Source organism: Ictidomys tridecemlineatus, chromosome 12 (assembly GCF_052094955.1).
Source record: "Ictidomys tridecemlineatus isolate mIctTri1 chromosome 12, mIctTri1.hap1, whole genome shotgun sequence".
NCBI lineage: Eukaryota > Metazoa > Chordata > Mammalia > Rodentia > Sciuridae > Ictidomys > Ictidomys tridecemlineatus.
This window is the reverse complement of record NC_135488.1, coordinates 97,688,662-97,704,401: the sequence shown is the minus strand read 5'-3', so window position 1 is coordinate 97,704,401 and position 15,740 is coordinate 97,688,662. Positions and strand designations below refer to the sequence as shown.

At 40.6% G+C, this 15,740-nt stretch overlaps 1 protein-coding gene across 16 annotated transcripts in view; it reads left to right on the top strand.

Annotated features, from left to right (window-relative positions):
- The window catches only part of Lclat1 (lysocardiolipin acyltransferase 1), a 175,894-nt gene extending 163,324 nt beyond the window's left edge, over window positions 1-12,570 (top strand). For 15 of the 16 annotated variants that reach the window (XM_040271541.2, XM_040271538.2, XM_013357420.4 and 12 more), the window contains one exon: window positions 8,127-12,232. In XM_040271541.2, the coding sequence (XP_040127475.1) occupies window positions 8,127-8,629 (503 nt within the window). In that variant the 3' untranslated portion in view covers window positions 8,630-12,232. Of the gene's footprint in view, window positions 1-8,126; window positions 12,233-12,260 lie in introns of those variants that run through there. The other variant, XR_013429118.1, reaches the window with a different exon arrangement.
- Window positions 12,571-15,740: the final 3,170 nt, after the last annotated feature.

Sequence of the window (15,740 nt, the reverse complement as noted above, 5' to 3'; positions counted from 1 at the left end):
TAGCATTTGTGTGCTTTGTCCCTGTTGCACAACAGAAACAGTGTAGTTTGCGTATCCACTGAAAACAATTTACATTTCTACTGAAAATAGACTAAATTTAATACTTGACATAATTTTTATACGAACACAAATACTTAGAAGAAAATCTGTGGTGTTATATGTAGAATGTTTGCACATGCATCATCTGCTGTGGTTTGTGTATATGCAACATACAAATCTGCAAATCTGCCATATGTCGGTCCACATTCTCATTATCCTTTCAACTCCTCTATATTTATGGTCGATATATTTTTCTGTCTGCCATTTTCCTATTTATGCTCTTATTCTTTAATCAGATTTCATAGGATGAAAGTGTTTCGCTATTATTAGATAATTAACTTCCATTTGTTTATTCCATCACTATTTTTTAGTTTTTTTAATTACTGCTTCTGTATCTTTAGTAATCTTCTCTTACTATTTCCTTTGGCACATTTTTTTCAGGGTGAAGTTTTTCCTCTTTAATATAAAGCATGTAAAGTCATAAATTTTTCCTTTGAGTATGACCTTTACTGTATCCCTTGGCTTCTCTTTTTTATTCCTTTTTGGTTAATTTTCCTTTCAGTTTAATCTCCTATCCAAGGGTTAGCTAAAAGTTTTTAAAGGGGATATTTTTATCATTATTTTTGTTTTTATAGAATTTTGATGTGAGAATTTGGATTATAAAATCTCAACTTTTACAAAATGTAATTAAATATGCTTGCTATCAGGTAATCAGCTTTTTTAATAAATAGAGATATGACAGCCTCTAAAATATTTTGGGTAAACATATGGGTCCATATAAATCTGTTATCTCAAATGTATTAATACTCCCTCAATTCTTATATTGATTTTTGGAAAAAATACTGAAGCCTACATTATGTATAATTCAAAGATTTTCATGCTGTCAGGTAACAGTAAGATGTAAAGACCACTTAAAGGAAATAGAAATCCTACTTCACAATAGAATGCCATTTTTCTTTTAAATTGGAGTTGATGTTTAATTCCTACTGCTGATAGACCACTGTATCAGTCAAGACACTTAACAGCGGAAAACCTGTGTCCAGCCAGACTGAAGGTAGTAAGGAAATCCAAGTGCTGCCTATACAACTAGAAGTTTAGCAGTAGGGTGCTGGGTTAGATTTTGGTACTCAACCATCTCAGCAAGCACCAGGGCACCTCTACCTCTCCATTCTGACCTCAGTGGTTTCAACTTCATTCTGTGAATGTTGTTCTTGTGGCTTTTTCTTGTAAGGTAATTTCTCCAGAAGCCCCAGGAAGCCCACCCCCATCCCTTTTCATTTCATTGTGCTGAATTGAACCTCTTCCTGAATCAGTAAAGGGAATGGCATTGCCATGATGAAGTAAGGCCTGTTCCCAAAAGGTTTTGCTTTTGCTTCTTGGAAGAGGAGTGGACTGGATGACAGAGTAAACCATAGCAAGCCCTGAACAGACATGGTATCTCTCCCTAAGGAGCTAAAGTTCTGTGCTGCTATTATTTATAAGGTGTCCTTGAAGTATCAAGATGTTGTCTGGTCCCTGAGAGCTCATTGTTTTATAAAATACTTGCTGCAAAGCTTAGTGTAGTAGCAGAATTATTTTTACTTGTATTTTTAGTGCATTTTGTGTATCAAAAATATTCTATTCAAATTTCAGACTGAAGAGTCTTGAAGTTAACTCTGACTGAGCCTAGATTCCATATAGTTTTAAATTTTCAAAATTATCAGTGAAAAAAGGGCATGGTAGATGAATACTGTTAATAATTGGACACTTATAGTTGTGCTATGTTTAGAAGAATTCCAAGGACTATGATTTAAATTTGACATTGTTTATTTTCAAACTCTGGTCTCAGTAAGTGCATGCTGTTGCCCACATCCTGTGTTTGATGATCTCTGAAGGTACCTATGTTGTCAAATTGTGAAGCATATCAAATGCTCTTATTCTATCAGTGACCCTAGAGCACAGGGATCACCAGCTTCTATTCTGAATGCTGCAGGAGGTTTTAAAGTCTATGCTTATCTTAAAATATCTAAGGAATTAGGTAGTAGGCTTTGGAATATATACCAGAAGATAAATTAAGGTTAATCCCTAGTGCCAGGGTCAGTCCTCTAAACAGCTTTACTTCTATACTTTGACCAATTGTCAGAAAGAAAGAAAGAAAAAAAAAAAAACATGGTATGTATGCAATAGAGTTGGTATTTCTCCCAAAGGATAAGGGAATGTAGAGAAAGAAGGTAAGGGTACCAACTAACCCTAATGATTCACTCCAGGTGCAAAAAGTGGATATCCACCCAGAGGAGTGTGACAGTATAGCAACAAGAGTGCACACATATTCTGGGTGCCTGCTCTTCTCTAAGCACTTTACAGAACTTACCAGTTGTTCTTTACAAACCCACAAAGTGAGGGTAGGTCTGGGGTCTGCATTTAGATAGGCTTACAGTGAACATGAAAGGTCACAGAGCTGACAAGAGTAGGACAGGGATCTGCCAACTCCACCCCTTGTCCCATAAGTATTCAACTTATGCCGAAGGAAAAATCGATCCTATTTCAAGTAGGAAACGATAGTATATTCTCGAAGAAAAGGGTACTGTTTGAGCCTTAATACCAATTGATTTTAAGTGGTTCCCGCACACCCTTTCATTTTGAGGCTGAAAGGTGTCTCATTTATTGGTATTTTTAGTCTAAATCTGTCGGAATCATTCCATTCCAGACTGTTCTGCCAAGTGTAGTGACTAGTACCGATTAGTTGTGCTTTGTTATTAGCCACATACAATTGCATGTCAGTGACAGAGTGGCACAGCACATAAATGCTTAGTTACTAGATCCAACTTCTGTCTTCCTGGAGTAATTTTTTTTTTTAATCTGAAAAGCAGTGTACAAAATCAGCAGCCCTCGGCATTTTATTTTAACACAAATGCATGTTGGGTGACAAGCTGCTTTATCTAAAAATTATAATATATGTAGTTAAATTTATGGACCTAGAACTGGTTAATAGGAAATAGACTTACATTTTAAATGTTTTAAAAGCAGATGTTAAAGTGAAATCTAAATTATGTTTTTGTATATGCTACATGTATTTGGTTATGAGATGAGGAAAGAAAAGAAAATTTTCAGTTGTTATCAGTTCTTTTAAAGATCACTATGTTAAAAAAAAAATACTCCCATTTGTATTATTCTGTCATTGAGCTGAATACTTGGAACTGATGCTTTAGCAGGCAAATCAGGATTTCTTCATTCTAGAATGCATTTAGAGTCTTCAAAAGTCTCTTACGTGTCTTTTACTTTAAATATGGACATATGTGGGGATTTGCTCACTGCCACTCCAGTGAGCTTTTCATATCTGGTAGGGATCTTCTAACAGTCATGGGCTCAACTTGATGATAGAGACACTCCCTTCTGGATATTAGTAAAAGTCAGTCATAGCTTCAAACTTCCATTGGTTACTTAAACATGAGTAAGGTATTCAAACTTTCCTCAGTCTCATTCTGGGATTGAAATTAAGATTTGCAATATAAAGCAAGAGCTTTGTTTTTCCAGGGATGAAAAGAAACAACCATGGTTCCAAGTGAGTGTGGCTATTCTAATTGAATGCTGGCTTAAAAAATAATAGTGATATATGAAACTTGCCAGTAGATACAGCATCCAAAATAGAACAGGTCCATTTCCTAAGCCCCGTGCTGGTAGATATCAAGAGCATTTAGACACATCATGTATATTGTCCGACAAGCAGTAGGATCTTTTTAAATGGCTGTTATTGATGGCAGCCATCTTAATTTGCATACTTTAAGTCTAATATTTTTTTCCTTCCAAAAGATATAAAAGCAGTATAAATCCTTTGTAAGTGTAGGAATTTATTTTCTTAATATATATTAGTCCTATTATAAACTAAATAGACACATCTCAACTTTTGACTTTCAGTTTTATTACTGTTACTTAGATATGCCGACCTTTACCTGTTCCTTTCAGGAGGAAACTCGCTTGTGTGGTGGTACTGGCTCTGCTGGGCTAGGGGTCAAGGGTCAGAAAGTATGGTTACAGAGGACGATATGGAGTACATTCTCCTGCCTGCAGAGGATTGGGCCCTAACCCTCAGTGCCGAGTAACTGTGGCTTTGTGCTGTCTGAAGTTTAATGATTATAAACTAATTCCTTCCATGAGTAAAAGCCTTTCTCCATTTCTTTCTCTTTTTCTTGGGAGTTAACACATTTCTAAGTTTCTGTGATGCTTAAGGGAGGCTTAAGCTACAGCACAGGAAAATGAGTGTTAAGGTACAGCTGCTTTCTCCCCACCCAGCTTCCCCCTTCACTTTGTTGGCTTTTGTGTGGCTGACGTAATAATATCGTGCACTTTGCTTATCATATGAGTATTTTAATTATGTTGAGTTACAATGTAATTCCATATTTCTAAATTTTAAAAGAAACTTTTGGAATATTGCCCTTTTATAAGGTGAATGCCCTGTATCAAGTTCTTGTAATTCCTTCAGAACCAAGAATTCATAGAACTCAAATTGGGGGGGGGGGGGAACCTGTGGAGCAAGACGGTCTCATTAACTGACTGCTTCTATAGTTGCTAACACCAACAGCTTGCTGCATGCCGACTACTGTGCAAGAGTTCACTCTACACTGGCCCTCAAATTGTCTTAATAATCCAGTGTAGAAAGCATAATGATCTCTCATATTTTCAGATAAAAAGTTAGTAGATCAGATACACATTTGTGGAGCCTTTTTAGTGCTGGAGACACAGAAGACATGGCTCTTGTTGTAAGGTAGTTGGGCTTCTCCCACTAGCACAATGACAAGTGAGTGTGGAGTAAGCTTGTTAGCTCATGTGCTTTCTCACAGAGGGCAAGGCCACCCTAGGCCTTATCACTTAAAGAAAGCTCTTAGAACTTTTGGCATTTGAGCTGGATATTGCAAGAAGTTAAGATCATATATTTCAGGGGGAAAAGCTGTATGTTTGAAGCAGAGGAATTTCTTTTCTTTTTTTCCCCTACCTTCAGTTTTACAAAATAGTACTTTGAACATTTAGCCTGAGTGGAAAGGTTAAATCAGGAGATTCATAATTGGTATCTTTGGGGCCCAGGGAAACAGTGATGTGGACAGTGATACAGAGAGAGGGGACTTGAATATAGCTTTTCCCTTAGTCACCAGGCAGGTCACAGTGGATACAGCCCAGCCTGTTAGCCTGATGGTCCAGTGATAGCAATGGCTGGCCTTCACCAAGTATTAACTGTGCACCAGATCCTGCCATGCATGCTTATATACATTATTTCATCTAACCCTCACAACCACCCAGTGAGGTGTTTTCTAGATAAAAGACACAGAGATTAGGTGACTCAGTCAAGAGGCCCCAGACCTCCGTACTGTTCACTGAGCATTCCTCACTAAGGATAGTCCCTGTTGGTGGTATTCTCATGATCTAAAACTTGCTACTTGTGAACATTATAACCCCATAGACATGCAAGGGACAACACCCCACACACACCATGTAGGTTGTCAAGAGGAAAGAAGAGAATATGGAGCAGTTTAGTTTCTACTAAAACTAGCAAGAAACTTGTCTTACCATTTTGATACCAGGTTTTAGTTGTACATGACTATATTTTATCCATAAGCATTAAGAACTGTCTGTAGGAGATAGACTGGGACATATAAACTATTTTAAAAGTAGATTGAAACCTATTCCAATTCTAAGATTAAATGTGAGAGTGGTGTAGAGTGACTGAGTGGAAGATAGAAGGGACTGCATGGGAAAAGCAGCAGACCAGTTAAGGCTTAGCAACAGTGTTGATCTTGACCAGTGTCCCTGATGGAGGAGAAGGGTCTGGCAGATGGTGGAAGCTGAAATACTAGTTGCAGGAAAGTTTTGAAGGTAAATAAAATGTGAATATAACTCTGAATGTGACCAATTGGTATGACAAGTGACTCCTTTTTTTTTCAGTTTTTTTTTTTTTTGTTATCATAGAAAGTATAATAGTGATTAAGGCTAAATAGACCAAAGATTGCTTGATTTTTCAATGTAGATGAATAAACAGTTACCATTCCAGGGGATATATCATGCTCAGGGCATCAGTAGAAGAGCAGGTCTGCTTTTTCTAGATGTTTGTCAGACAATCCACCATAGCAGGTAAGTTCCCAGAGTAGCATAGTGGGCCTGTGGGCAACCAGCCTTTTCTCAAATGGTGAATACATTTCCTTTTGACAGCCCTGTTACAAAGCTTTACCTTGTGGCTTCCAGCCTCTGGCCCACTCCTCTGCATCTGGCCTGGTCTTTCTTTAGATACAGTACTGCTAAAGCTTTCTCTATGAGCCTCCATCTGTACCCCTTAGACCCCGTGTCAACAGCGTGCAGCTTTCCTAAGGGACTGCCCCTCCAGTTCTGAATCTAAGCCTTGTTGATGGAGATATTTTCATTTTTTATAACCCAGCTCTTATTAAGTGATGATTATTTTATAAGGCTGTTTTGAAACCTGGTCCTAAAGTATTCACAACATAATGGGGACTGACAAACATTTATAGAAGACTTGAAGAACCGTTTTTAAAAAGCGAATCCAACCCAGTGGGTTTAATATGGAATGAAGTGAGGGGGTTGCTTCATTTCTTTGTTATTATTGCATTGAGGGTAAATTTAAATAGAGTGAAATTACACAACTTAAATGTCCAGTTTGGTGATCCTGACAAATGTGAGCACCGTGTAATCCCCAGAGTCCTTGTCACCCCAAAAACTTCCTTATGCTCCTTCCAGGCACTTCCTGTAGGCAACTGCTATTCTGATTTCTGTCCCCACAAATTGGTATTGTTTGTACTCTCTGGTCTGGTAAGGAATCCAATTCTCATCAAAGGTCTCCAGCTAACAACAGAATAAGGAGGACAGCAATTTTCAGAGACTTTGCACCAACATGCCCTGTATCCTTGGATAAAACACTTAATCTTCTCTGAGCCTCGAGTACAACATATTATTAAATGTCCTTGTGGCCCCTTTATATCCAACCCTGCGCCGACACTTCTAGTCTCAAGCCCCACCGTCTGCTCAGTACCCTGAAACAAAAACAGGTCTGGTCACTCCTCCCTGCTTCCCCTCCTTATCCAGCCACATCGAGTTCCAGCTGTATCATATCAGTTGTTCCTTGTAATGTTTTTGGATGTGTCTCTTCTTTGGCCACTGCCTCCTCTTCATTCTGGCCTTCTGAATTGTTAACAGCTGTCAAATTACTATCTTTACTCTCTTGCCCCTGGTCTCTCCATACAGTGTTGTCATTGCCCCCAAAACAATTCTTCTCTGTTTAGAACCTCCCAAGACCCTCCAACTTTCAAGATGCTTCTCCACCACCTGGAGTGTTCAAATTCTGAAGTATGATAACCCGAGGGCCTGCGTCACCTGCCTCCAGCCCACTTTCAATGCCTTGTTTCCTACCGTGCTCTCTGGCCCTGCTCTGCCTTCCAGGTCCCCCTTCTTCGCAGTGGGGTTGCTCAAGGCTTAATGCAGCCCCCCCCCTTTGTATTTTGAGGACATCTTGAGGGAGATGAGGTTGCTATTCACATTTTCTCATTTCCAGCATCTGCAAGTTAAATTGCTAAGGAAGATGGAATCTCTGGTCAGGGTCTTACTTGGAGTTCAAGTTGATGTATTTTTAAAACTTAAAAAAATCACATAGAAGTTTTCATACATTTCTGACCACTTATTCAAGTCTGATTATGAACTTTTTTTTGCAGTAGCTTTCATGATAAAGGTGAGAAAGTTTGTATTTATGTGGAGAGGATATTAAGGGGTACTGAAATAGTGAATCCTATGGGTAAAGGGGCTAATCTGTACTCTTCAATTCCCATCTCAAATCCTACCTGATATGCTTGTTCATTTAATTCTAGAATGGCAGATTACCATTTCTGGGAATGAAGATAATTTCTAAAAGTCTTTGTGATAATTAGCAAACAGGAGAAAAAGGCTAAAAATAACTATTAAATATTGAATCAAGTATTATATTTATAGCCCCTGTTTGTTCACCATGGTTCACTCTGTCCTGGTTTTCCAGTGTTTCGTTTCTACATTGTGAGTCAGCATTATACACCAATTGATCACTGCTAAAACAAAGATATTTTTATCTTTTCCAAACCTAGGTAAGAACCTCGATGCTGTTCATGACATTACTGTGGCATATCCCCACAACATTCCTCAAACAGAGAAGCACCTCCTCCATGGCAACTTCCCCAAGGAAATCCACTTCCATGTCCATCGATATCCAGTAGACACCCTCCCCATGTCCAGGGAGGACCTGCAGCTCTGGTGCCACAAGCGGTGGGAGGAGAAGGAAGAGAGGCTGCGTTCCTTCTACCAGGGGGAGAAGAATTTCAATTTTACTGAACAGCTTGTAATTCCACCTTGCAAGTCTGAGCTCAGGGTCCTTGTGGTCAAGTTGCTGTCTATACTGTACTGGACCCTTTTCAGCCCTGCAATGTGCCTGCTCATATATTTGTACAGCCCTGTTCGGTGGTATTTTATAGTCACCATTGTAATCTTTGTGCTGCAAGAGAGAATATTTGGCGGACTAGAAATCATTGAACTTGCATGTTACCGTCTTTTTCACAAGCAGGCACATTTAAACTTAAAGAAAAATGAATAAGATGGTCAGGCTCACAATGTAAAAACCTAAAGGGATATTTTGGAAATGTCTAAGCCTTTGTAAACTGAGATGCATTTTGCATGATTGTCAGATATTTCTTACTATCATCATTATTTGTTAAAAGATATTTTGCACTTAATTTTGTGGGAAAATATTGCTACAATTTTTTTTAAATCTCTGAATGTAATCTTGATGCTGCGAATGTAGCAGGGATCAATTGCTGTGACATAACTTGGGCCATATTTTTATTAAACAATCATCAGGCTATTGATAGACAAGGTATATACAAGTTCTCTGAAAGGCCCAATCTTCTAACCCAACAGACTCACCAGACCAGAAGCAGGTGTGGAACTCATGAGTAGTGTGGCCCGACAGGCACTGGTACTTGACTGCCCAGCTCACCCCCGGAAGTGAGCACTCTTCCTCCATGCAGCTACGCACGTGGTGCCCGGGCTCGCTCCCTGGGCCCCGTCTGCATTTTTTGTATGCCAATCAAACCCATCCCATCCTCCCTTAAGATCAGAAAACATACCTCCCTTATCCCCAAGATGATCAACATAGGAATCTTCTCATTCCACATAGTATCTTGGGCTAACCAAGCGATCAAAAGACCACCTGTGCCCTTTCTTCACATGGAAAAATCACACCTGCACATGACTCAGGGAGCAACACAGATTCTCCACTTGGAAACCTTAGTTTGAATTTTAAAAGCTAGGAATTAGCTTCAGTTCTTGACTCATCCTCAATCTTGCATGCTTAGTGCTGGTTTCCTTACAACTTGGCAGGTGTAGCTTTTTCTGTTAAAAGGGGTAGGCATGCAGCCACATGCTGTCTTGGAGGCATGCTGAGAGGAACATCCTGTTATTGTAGACAGAAACTTTCTTGTGAAATATTTTTTAAAACCTACCAAAAAAGGAAGGTTATTGTTTTCTACATGTGCATGGGTATCTAGCTTCTGCCATTAAAACAACCACAAAAATACAGACATGGCAATAATGGTTTATCCTAAATTATTCAAGCCTGGTAGCTTTGATAAATTTTATACAAGGATAACACAAATGAATCCTTTTCAATGATAGCAGGGAAATGTCTCTCTTTTTAGTCCCAGATTTACTCTTTCAATAGTAATATTTAAACTCACTTTTGATCAACTGTTCGTCTAAATATTTCTGACACTTGGAGTCAGAGGAAAATCTAGCAAACCCAAAGCACTGTCTTCTTCTGAGGCAAAAGGAGCATGTCATCATAGGTTCCAGCCCATTGGAGCTCTGTCCTTTTTTTTTTTTTTCTTTTTTTTTTTTTTTTTTTTGCCTGGTAATAGGGATAATGGTCGAGCTGCAAAAATATGAGCCTATTAAAAGTCTTTAGCTGTTGGCCAGTCTGTGAGCTCTACTGCTCAGGGAGCCAGCTTCCAGAGCTACTTATTGCTTTATGTACTTTTGGGGCATGAATGCCTTCTCTTTAGTGACATCTCATTTTTGCTTGACAGTGACTTCTACCCAGCAGTTCAGTCATCCATTGCCATGAAAGGTAAGCACATCATGAGCTGAACTTACTGAACAGATTCTATGAGAAAGCACTGGTTGAGGCAGAACACTGTGGACATATCGTATTTATTGAGACAGTATTAACTAGTGCTCACCGAAACCACCAACCCACCCTTAACTGTTTCTTCAAAGCTGCTATTGAGCTAAGCTGGCCTGAAATCTCATCTGCTCCAGAGGCTGAGATAGGAGGATGACATAAGTTCAAGGCTAGCCTGGGCAACTTCGCAAGGCCATGTCTCAAAATATAAAAGGGCTGGGAGTGTGACACAGTGATAGAGCACCCTAGCTTCAGTCCCATGGAGGGGTCAGCTGTTGATCCTTTAGGGAGCTTACTAATTAGTTATTATGACATATTCCAGCCCAGCCATTTACCTTTGTGCGGTTTAAGGGGTTTTTTTTGTTTGTTTGTTTTTTAAACAAAAAACAACTTTTTTCCCTTTCCTTAATGAGAGAAGTCTCTAAGTTTCTCCAAGACTTCTTTGGGTCATATTTAAATACAGAAATAGTTTAATAATCAGGATTGCATTTGTCCTGGGTTAAAAATGATAAGCTGTGTTATCTACCCCAGGTGAAACATAGCCCAGCCACCTGCCTTTCCTGCACATTTATTGGTCAGGTTACAACTACCATGTAAATGTGTTTAAGATAAAATACAAAATTGATTTTACCTGCTCAAAATTCATAATTACAAAGCACTAAAATCTGTAAAATCCATACTGTACTTGCTTTAAGATTTAGAAATAACTCCAAAAAATGAGTCTTCTATTTTATGACAGGAAGGTCTTTTTTCATTGTAATAATTCATGTTGATCTACACATTTTTAACTGTGTTTAAAGCCTGAGTCTTTTTTCATTAAAAAAAATTAAAGAACTATAGTTAATGATTTGGAGCTTAGAACTATTTAAAGTTGATACTGAAACACCACGTGCATTAGCGCAGCTCCAGTCATTGTGACAGTCCCCGGGAGTTTTTTCTGCCGCACTTCCCACCATCACCGTGGGCTTGGATCAGCTGCAAGTCTTGCCCCTCCAATGAGTTCTACTCACTGTTCTCTCAGTCCTTTGAAGGTGACTTTGAAATGTTCACAGTGTATTTGTCCAATTGCCAAATTTACCATTCTAAAAGGTTCTAAGGATAGCAAGTGTGATCAATTTACAATATGAACCACTGTGCTTAAAATATAAGGGGTATCGACTGGGTAACGAGTTCTTAACACCACGTATCTTTTATGAAACAAGCCAAAGTACTTGCTTCAAAATTTAGAGAATATAGTGAAAAACTTAAAAATTAAATGTTAAAAGAGCCCATCGTTTTAGACTTCAATAATCCTTCCTTATGCCATCAAAATGCATGTTAGAAAAAAATAACAACTTTCATGTAATGTCATTTTGAAATGAATTACTGCAATAGCACCATATCAAGAACAGGATATTGGTGGCCAAGACCACGTCTTGAGACAGGCATGTTCTGTTTCCCCTGGACTTCATGCTCTGGCCCCAGTAATGACACCCCTGTGCACTCTTACAGTAAGGACTAATGGAGGAGCCTGTTGGTGTTAAATTGTTTACATTTTTTTATATAAATAATGTGCTTTCAGTGCCTTAGTTTGGGTTTCTTTCTTTTTTTTTAATTCCAAGAATTCTGCAATGCATTTCTTAGGTAAAGCCTCTTCCAGTGGGAGGAAAGGGTCTGTAAGTACCAGTCACTGAGTGTAACGCCACTCAGTCACATGTGGGGAAGAGCACTCAGTGCTGAGGCGTGGTGGCCCTACAGTAGTTTTCGTGCTGTAGAAGATGAAAGTGGTTCTGCCACATGATGAGCTTTGGTTGAGGTCTGGCCCTAAAGTTGTCTTGTCCCTCCCTAAAATTTTTATTTCAGAAGAGAATCTTGATTTTAGTAATTCATTTTTTAAAAATATCCTTATGTGAAAAACACCAAGTTTTAAAAATAACTCACAGAATGGCCTTAGTTTTTAATGTCTACTGGTGTGTTTTGTGAGTCGTGTTATCTGTGATCCACATCCAGAATAAAGTGGTATACGTGAAATAGAGTTTACATGTGTGTTCTGCCTCCATTTCCTCAGGCATAACAGAAACGACAGGTTCCGGTGCCACTTTGTCTCCCTGTGCTGTTACAGCCTTTCCAAGGGTAGCGTTCAGGAAGAACTGGTAGCTCCGGATTCTTTGGATTCTTCATTTGGCAGGTATTAAGAAAAAGTGGCCTAAGCTAAAAAAGAGTATACTGGTTCTCCTCAGGACAATTTAGTCATTCCAACACATGAGTCTTCAAGGTCCGTGGGACTCCATGCTCCCCTTCCTCTCCTCACTGTTCAGCAGTACAATTATCTTACGCTAAAACTTAACAAGTGTATAAATATGTCCTGCCTACTGAAAGCTGTGATGCCCATTCTGTCGTGAGTTCTCCAGTGAGCTCTCCATTGTGAGTTTCATGGGGGGAAGCCCATGGTGGTGTTTGGGAAAGGGGCATGCAGGGCCGAAAGAGTGCAGACCTAGCCCCAAGAATGCTGGTCCCAAGGACTGAACCATGGGGCATCCAGGGCTCCTATGTTCTGTTTGAGCCAAGGGAAAGAATAGAACATGGTCTCTCTTTAGACCCCAACTAATCTCCAGAATGACCCATTTCATTGACAAATTATGTAAACTCATTTGCCTAGAAATGCGATGTGGAACCCATCCCTGAGTTACTTGCCACCCTCTAGTGCCAGAGTTGGAGCTCATTTCCCTGGACCACAAGATGGGAGCGGGATGAATTTTAAGAGAACAGTCAGGCATCATTGTAAATAGCATGAATCAATACCAAATGACCACAAATGTCCACAACTATTAAACTTCCTAAACTTGCCAGTGGAGCTAGAGTAGGTGGGCATGATTTACAGAAAGCCTTCCAGGCTCCTGCCTGAGGACTGCACCCACAAGACCTAACAACCTCCCCAAAGCCCCCACCTCCTGACACCATCACCCTGGGGTACGAATTCCAGGGAAACATGAGCAAATGTTCAGACCAGAACAATTACATATGATGGTGAGGTGGACAGGTTTGACAGGACTAGGATAGAAATTAGACTTCTCTGAATATATCTGACTTCATATTACACATGACTTTGGAACCAACTTTATATTTTACAGAATTATAAAATTAAAAGGGAAAATGTAATTCCTAAAAATCAAAAGGAAAATGAAAATTAATCTATATCAATATTGTGGCTTAATCATGCAGAAAGGAATTATTTCAGGTAACTATAATGTATATCCCTAATAGTGAATAGCCTAAAGACAAAAGAACTACCAAAAAAAGTTAAATAATTTTTGTCATCATATTGTTGGCTGTTAGTTTATAGTTTATTTTCTGAAACTATTGCATTTACTATAAGATAAAGAGTATGGGTAATTATGATAATGTTGCTAGGAACTAAGATTTTCAGTGTAAAAGAAAAGATGTATAAATATAAAATTAAAGGAATTAAGTAAAAACCCAATATTCCTAAGTATTTCTCTTTAATTAAAAAAATATATATCCTAGTTTTTGCTCTCCCCATTGGAAATGCTCAGAAATAATAACCAATAGTAGCAACGAGCCCCCTTAGTGCCTGATACTGGAAATCCATTTCCACTTAAAGAAATGAGGCAGAGGCTCGAAGACTTTAGTCTTTACAGTAAGTCATTGTGAGTTTACTGCTGAAGCAACTGGTACAGGGCTTCATGGGTCAATATGGGTAGCCAGTCAGCCTGACCCAGGCAGTCTTTCTGAGTGGCCAGTGTGTCGGGAAAGATCATCCACTTTGCTGTCTGTCCACGGGACCCTTTGGGAGCCCAGGTACCTACCCAGGGTGGATTGCTGTCCCTCAGACTGCCTAAGCCTTCCAGCCACAGGACCAGCAGTTGAGCAGGCATCCACGTGCCCCCTTCCCTTCTACCAATGGGATCTCCCAGACTCTCCCTGGAAGCCCCTTGTTGTGACCTCACAGGCAGCCCAGTTCCCCGTTGGTTCCTGCAATAGGGGAAGGACAGGGATGGGGCATCAGGGAGATGGCTCCTGGCCCCAGGCTCATCCTCTACCTCCAGCTCTTCCTGAGGTCAGGGCTGGCAAATCTGGCACACTACGGCCACCTGCAGAGCTTTAATACCTGCTTGGGGGTGAGAGGGGCATGGATACCCTGATTAAATGGTCAGGCTTGAGCCTGGGGAACCAGAGCTTCCCCAGCTCCCCAGGGATTCTGATGGGCAGCCAACCTGCCTGATCTACTACCTCAGACCTCAGACTTAGACTCCCACCCTCAAGACCTCTGGTCACCCATGTATAAAATGAGCATTTGGCCTTAGATGTTCTGGAAGCCCTGAGTGATTCATGAGTTGATTTAACTCATTGTAAATATTTATTAACTCCTTACTAGATGTGAGCTCCTGGCTTGACCAGGGAAGAAGCAAAGATAGGCAAGCTTTACTCTTTGCTCTTTACACACATACACTCCTCTCTTCAAAATAAACAAAACTGTTCATGAAGCAATGAAGCACCACATCCAGCCAACCAGACAGAAGTAAAGAGGGTAAATCAAAGAAGACGCCCTATGCCAAAGCCTCACCTTGGCTGCAGTGCCATGTTTGGGTGCAGATGCGACTGGAGTCTCCCTGTCCTGCAGGTGGGAAGAGGGCATCAACCCTGTGACTACCTGTCCACTGCCCAGGACTAGGATGGTGTTGAAAACAGTAGCTGGGAGTATAATATCCAGAGACTGTTGTAAAGTGACAAAAGAACCGAGCCTGCTCCCTGTGATCATTTATATTCCTCCTTCCTGGCAGTGGACGCTTCCATGCCATGGGCTGGAGGAGAGAGAATCCATCTTCTCTGTAATGCCCCATTCTGTAAGGTCAGAACACCAACTAGGAAATGCCCTTTAGGGACCAGCAGCCTTCGGGGAATGGAGGAGAAGACTCAGGTTCCCTGGTTGGACCTGGTGGGTACAGGGAGAAGGCCAGGGAAGCAGATGGGCTGTCAAGGTGTAGGTGCAAGGGACAAATGTGAAGTTGGGCCTGAAGCCAGATGACAGAGGGCGCAGGGCTTTAAGGAAACTCCATAGTTCTGAGAAGGAGTGGGTATGCAAAGAGCTGCCTCCTGTGGAGCTTACTTCATTCTCTGGCTGCACATGACTGGAAGGTCACTTGCCTAGAGGAGCCAACCCCTGATTCTAGGTAGGGTATCACTGGGGAAGAGAGCCCCTGCCTTCTCAGGAAGTTGCTGGCTAGAAACCAAGGGCCAGTTCCAGGGGAGTGCAGCCCAGGCAGCCTCACAGGGCCTGCCTGGAGAAGGACCCCACACTTGCTTCAATGTGCATCTGCACCATCTTCAGCTTCTTGGTAGTTTTTGAACAAGGACTCTCATATTTTTCTTTCACATTGGGCCCCACAACCAAGGTAGTCAGTCCCTCCTGGTGGTAATAGGAGACCCAGGAAATTCTGACTTCAAACTGTGGTCCTAAGCCCTGGATCCATGCAGCCAGCCTTCCCCACCCCACCCCAGAATGGAGTCAAGCTCCCAGGTGATCCTC